At 48.1% G+C, this 6,202-nt stretch overlaps 1 protein-coding gene across 1 annotated transcript; it reads right to left on the bottom strand.

Annotated features, from left to right (window-relative positions):
- Window positions 1-495: 495 nt before the first annotated feature.
- On the bottom strand, window positions 496-5,050 carry SSMEM1 (serine rich single-pass membrane protein 1). Its single transcript, XM_081210531.1, has 3 exons — window positions 4,717-5,050; window positions 3,571-3,628; window positions 496-1,093 (listed from the first exon to the last, which is right to left on the bottom strand). The coding sequence occupies exons 1-3, from the start codon at window positions 4,912-4,914 to the stop codon at window positions 666-668; spliced, it is 684 nt and encodes a 227-aa protein (XP_081066657.1). The 5' UTR covers window positions 4,915-5,050; the 3' UTR covers window positions 496-665.
- Window positions 5,051-6,202: the final 1,152 nt, after the last annotated feature.

The following is a 6,202-nucleotide window of genomic DNA, read 5'->3' as shown; positions in this document are numbered from 1 at the left end:
ACTGCCTCCCGCAGTTTGGTCAAACTCGTGCTGGTAGCTTGGAGAACACTGTCCAACCATCTTGTCCTCTGTCGTCCCCTTCTCCTTGTGCCCTCCATCTTTCCCAGCCCCAGGGTCTTTTCCAGGGAGTCTTCTCTTCTCATGAGGTGGCCAAAGTATTGGAGCCTCAGCTTCAGGATCTGTCCTTCCAGTGAGCACTCAGGGCTGATTTCCTTCAGAATGAAGAGGTTTGATCTTGCAGTCCATGGACTCTCCAGCACCAGAATACAAAAGCATCATAATTCTTCATAATTCTCCTTCATGGATCACTGCCTTGTCGTGGCGAAGGGGCTTGAATAACTCAGAGAAGCTATGAGCTATGCTATGCAGGGCCACCCAAGATGGACAGGTCATGGTGGAGAGTTTTGACCAAACGTGATCCACCTGGAGCAGGAACCGGCAAGCCACTCCAGTATCCCTGCCAAGAAAACTCCGTGGACAAAGACAACAGGCATATGTGGTATAGGAGCTTTATTGACACGACTCAGCCCTCAGCCACCTCTCAGAGGTGCGAGTCGCCCATCTCACCCTCCTCGCCCAGGCCAACAACCCTTGAAGGAAGCCTGGCCGAAAGTGGGTTGTGTGTGGACATTGTCTCCCTTCCCCGGAAGGGACTCCCCTCAGGATCAGTTGCGCTTCCCTGGAGAACACCACTCTGGGTCAAAGAAGTGCTGGGCCAGCCACTCTCTGGTCCTCTTGGCTTTGCAGCGGGGACACGGTTCCTCGGGCATCCAGGGCACGCGCCTGGGGCTCCTCTGCCTCACCGCCATCTTCCTCCCTTTCGTGCTGGAGGCGCTGCCGTCCGTATCACCCGTCTGGCTACCTTTCCATGAGGACACCAGCGATTCCGAGGTGCCCACGGAGTCGCTGTCACAGAAGGTTTGCTGGCTGAGCTTGGAGAGGCGCTCCTTCGTCTCCTTCCTGGGAGAAGGAGAACTGGGGGACACCTCATCCTCGTCGACGTCCCTGTCACACTCTCCTGTAAACAGCTTCCTTAGGCACCCCAGGATGCCGCACACGCTGTCTTGACACCTGTCGGTGGGGTCCTGGCAACCTAGCAGGTATCAGGTGAGAGAGAGAGACACGAGGGGGTTATTTTTGCGGTGGAGAAATAGCAAGGCTTCCATCCACTTTCGCCTGAGCTCAGTGGTTCTCAAAGAGCATCGCAACCATGCTGCCATACCCTCCAACGTATCTCCAATGAAAAGAGGGACATCCTATATATTTACACAAAGGCATCCATTTACAACATACCATGTTATTATTTGTGGGGCAAAAATTTTTAGGGAAAATTCTAGCCCCAAAGGGGGGATATTGTGATAGAAATTTTGAGGTCTTAGATATATGGTAATGTTCATAACCGCAGATACATAGATCAGCACAGGAAGACAGACCTGAAGCCATTTTGAGTCCTAAACTGAGCAATGTTTTCTCTGCAAGGTCAAAGTGGAAAAGCCTCCCCATTGTCTTTCCCTTCACAAATCCTGTCTTAAGGGTATGTCTGTGTTTGAATATGGTGTGAGCCTGTGACCTGGCCCAGGAACTAAGTATTTATCACTACAAAAGAAAGGCCAGGCTCCCCAGGCAATCCAATCAAGTAACCTGCCAGACAGGAGATAAACAACGACAGGAGAAAAACAATATTCAAATTTCTGTTTAGACCGCCTTTTCTGTGATGTAGGTGTGATGTATCTGAGGGGTGGTCTTAGGTTACACCCCTTCTGTGATTATGTATGATGTTTCTGGGGGTGGTCTTGATCTACAGGGTGGCAATTTCAAAAGTCTTTATAAGGCCTTGCATGCCATTTTTCTAGGTCCCTCCTCTCTCCTGCGTGTGGTGAGTGAGGACCCTGTTGCAACAGATCAATAAAGATCAGGCTTACTAGCTGCTTTGCTTCTCAATTCTCTCTGGTTAGCCTCTGTTATCTTCTCCTACCAATAGGGAACCTACGTAAGGACTCTATATGGGCTCTTGGATACCCCATAAGGGAAAAGGGCAATTTTTGTTTACAACACTAGCAGGTATCAGGTGAGAGAGAGAGAGAGGTGAGGGGGTTACTTTTGCGGTGAAGAAATAGCAAGGCTGCCATCCACTTTCGCCTGAGTTCAGTGGTTCTCAAAGAGCATCGCCACCATGCTGCCATACCCTCCAACGTATCTCCAATGAAAAGAGGGACATCCTATTCCGTGCCCTCCACCATTTCTCCAGTGAAAACAGGGACGCCCCAGCAGGGGACATTCTGGGATCAAATCAGAAACTGGTTCAATCAATCGACCGGTTGGACATCCCTAAAATAACTCAAAAACGTCAAACAACTTTGGCCTAAACTAAAAAAAAAGTTCTAGAATTTTGGCAAAAAAACAAACAAACAAACAAACAAATCGGAACAGCTTTGCCCCAAAAAAAGTTCAACAACTTTTCTGTCTGGATATGGCAACCCTAGTTTAATCCACCTATTAAATAGATCACTGTTTTGTACTTGATCCCCAGCCTACTATAAACTCACTGGGTGACAGTGAAGAGCGACACGCACTCACAGGGTACCCCTACCTTCACCGAGATTTAGGGTGCAGAGAAAAGATTTGCAAGTTCTTACAGAACTTTAATGCAAATCTATCTCCGAATGGGGGACTGATACGGAAGGGGGGGGATGTCTTCTTCACCTTCTTCTTCGCTACAATATGTCCATTTATTTCCAACTGTCAATGTCAAAAGGGACTAAAATCTATAAAATTCATAGAAAATCAACGTGCCAATTTGCTCAATTTCTCTAGGACTCCATGACACCTCCGCTGTCCTCCATAATCCCTCAAGCAAGGTGTCAAGACCCTAATCCTGTCAAATCACTCTGCCAAGCCCTTCCTCCGGGCGATGCCAGGTGACAGACTATGCATACATGGACCATTGTCTTCTCAGGATGTGCTTATCTGCGCATATCTCCAGCTCTGCATATTCCCCCCTCCCTCCTCCATATGTTAATCCTGTGTAACACAACCTCTTCTTAATGTATTCATGATGTAATCTGTGTAACCCAACCTCTTCTTAATGTATTCATGATGTAACTGGGATGTATTTTGCACTGTATTCTGGGACATACAGGGAAGCTTCAAAAGTTTATGTCACCCCTTTCTGGCTGTTCAATCTCGTCTTGAACCTGTTGCGCAATAAACTTGGATCTTCTGCAGTTTGGGGCGGGGGGAAGAGCGACACGCTCTCAGTCATTGCCTCACAATTTGATCTATTCTTATTTAGTATATTTCTTACAGCTTACACACCATTTGATGGTAAAAAAAACAACCCTCAAAGCAGTTTACAAAAGAACAAAGCAATAATGGGTTAAAAGAATTATTTTGAACATTCAAGATAGGATTCTGTGATTCCGGGATGTCCTGCTTAAAACAGGACAGTTGGGTATGTGGCAATTGTCTCCTCCAAAGCAAACAGCAGGTTGTTTTTAAACTTCCAGTTACTCCTTGACTTTTGCTTAATAAGAAATGCTTTTTTTTTGCAGCAAATGAATTAAAATTTACCTTTTGTATATCTAACCTTCTTGCATGGCTGAATTCCACCACCACATTTCGGGACGATCTGTTCTCGGAAAATATGGGATTTTATAGTTATTCATGTTTTTATACCATATTTTATGCTGCTCTTATAATTAAGTGTTTTAAAGTGTTTTAAATTTGTTGTTAGCTGCCCTGAGCCCGGTTTTTGAATCAGGGTGGGGTATAAATAAAAAATTATTATTATTATTATTATTATTATTATTATTATTATTATTAAAGGGTATCTCGTCACCACCGGCGCTCGAATTGTTGCTACTCTGCAACTGGTATCCTGAGCTGCACTGTGCCGGGATATGGAGGTTCCACCTGGCTAGAATAATTTAGGAACCATTGACAGAACAATCCTCCATTATTGATATGTGTACAGTGGATGCTCGGGTTGTGAACGTGATCCGTGTGGGAGGCATTCAGGACCAGGGAGTCCTCCACACCCGCCCGCCTCCTGTCCCCCCAAAACAATACTTATTGAACCTTGTCAGGATTCAACCTCAATCCATCCTCCAACCGCCTCCAGATACTCACACTCAAAAATCAATCAGATAATCCCCAGGGCTAGCTGGCTGAATTGGTCCTACTAATTGGGACGCGGGTGGCGCTGTGGGTTAAACCACAGAGCCTAGGACTTGCCGATCAGAAGGTCAGCGGTTCGAATCCCCGCGACGGGGTGAGCTCCCGTTGCTCGGTCCCTGCTCCTGCCAACCTAGCAGTTCGAAAGCACGTCAAGTGCAATTAGATAAATAGGTACCACTCCGACGGGAAGGTAAACAGCGTTTCCATGCACTGCTCTGGTTTGCCAGAAGCGGCTTCATCATGCTGGCCACATGACCCGGAAGCTGTACACCGGCTCCCTCGGCCAATAAAGCGAGATGCGCGCCGCAACCCCAGAGTCGGCCACGACTGGACCTAATGGTCAGGGGTCCCTTTACCTTTTACCTCAGAGTGGGTGATCTTCATAAAAAGGGGAGGGGAAGGGAAGAGAAGGGAAATAAAAGTTCTGGACATCCAGCTGGCCGCTGTTGGAAGCCAAAGGCTCAACAAGACAGCTCTTTGGGCTCCCCTTCTGTCCTCCGGCCACACACAAGAGGAATATGTCTAATAAAAGACTATTACCCAGTCTGCACCAATGTAGATGATCCTTATAGCAGCCACAGCCAGGCAGTAATAAAGCAGAATTTCTCCCAGGGCCCAGCAGACATCGTCTTCCTCGGGCACCTCCTCCTCGCACTCAAATTCCTCCAGGGAGCCGGTGTCGACGGGGTCTCTGGTACGTGAATAAATCCACCACAGGAATGGGAAAGGGAATGCCATGGACCGCTAGGGGCCAAAATGTCAGGTGAGGAAGTGAAGAGTTTGAAGAGGCAGCGGCAACATGGTACCCTGGCAACTGATTGTTGACCAGAGTTTGCCTCACAAGCCGTGAGCCAGGACCTAACAGAACCTTTTTCTCGCATCATTCTGAGAACCGTGGCGATAGGAAATGGGAGAAGGGTGCCGCTGCTCAGAGAAACTCTCATTTGGACCATTGCTGTTGGCACGTCATCGAGAACGCTTGCTTGCTTGTTTTTCGCATTTGTTTTTTAATAATAATAATAATTTATTATTTATACCCCGCCCATCTGGCTGAGTTTCCCCAGCCACTCTGGGCGGCTCCCAATCGAGTGTTAAAAACAATACAGCATCAAGTATTAAAAACTTCCCTAAGCAGGGCTGCCTCCAGATCTCTTTTAAAGACAAGATAGCTGCTTATTTCCTTCACATCTGAAGGGAGGGTGCCACCACCAAGAAGGCCCTCTGCCTGGTTCCCTGTAACCTCACTTCTCACAGGGAGGGAACCGCCAGAAGACCCTTGGCGCTGGACCTCAGTGTCCAGGCAGAACAATGAGGGTGGAGACGCTCCTTCAGGGATACTGAGCCGAGGCCGTTGAGGGCTTTAAAGGTCAGCACCAACACGTTGAATTGTGCTCGGAAACGTACTGGGAGCCAGTGTAGGTCTTTCAAGGCCGGTGTTATGTGGTCTCGGCAGCCGCTCCCAGTCACTAGTCTGGCTGCCGCATTCTGGATTAGTTGTAGTTTCTGGGTCACCTTCAAAGGTAGCCCCACGTAGAGCGCATTGCAGTAGTCCAAGCGGGAGATAACCAGAGCATGCACAACTCTGGAAAGACAGTCTGCGGGCAGGTAGAGTCTCATCCTGTGTACCAGATGGAGCTGGTAAACAGCTACCCTGGACACAGAATTTGTTGGAAATCAAGCCTTTAACAGGAGAAGCTGGCAACTCTCCCAGGCACCTGGCTTGGTCTCCTGTTGATCTCCCTGTCTGCTTTCCTGGCAAGATCCAGGCAGAGGTCGCGATAGGCAATCCTTCTCAGCGTGAGAAGAACACCCCCCCTTTGTCCCCCCCCCGGCAAGGGAGATAGACAGAAACGTATTTACATGCCTTTATTTCTGTCTTTGCAGCGTTACAAAAAAACATGACTGCTCTCTTCAAACTCCAGCAGTCGAGAGAGAGCAAACACTTCCTGTCCAGCTCATATTACACTCTGAGCTAATTCCGGTGCCCTCTGTTTCCCACGGACAGTCCCAACATCATGTGATGTTT

This window comes from Podarcis bocagei (genome assembly GCF_964188305.1).
Source record: "Podarcis bocagei genome assembly, chromosome: 10".
Taxonomy (NCBI): domain Eukaryota; kingdom Metazoa; phylum Chordata; class Lepidosauria; order Squamata; family Lacertidae; genus Podarcis; species Podarcis bocagei.
This window is presented reverse-complemented; position numbering and strand designations above follow the sequence as displayed.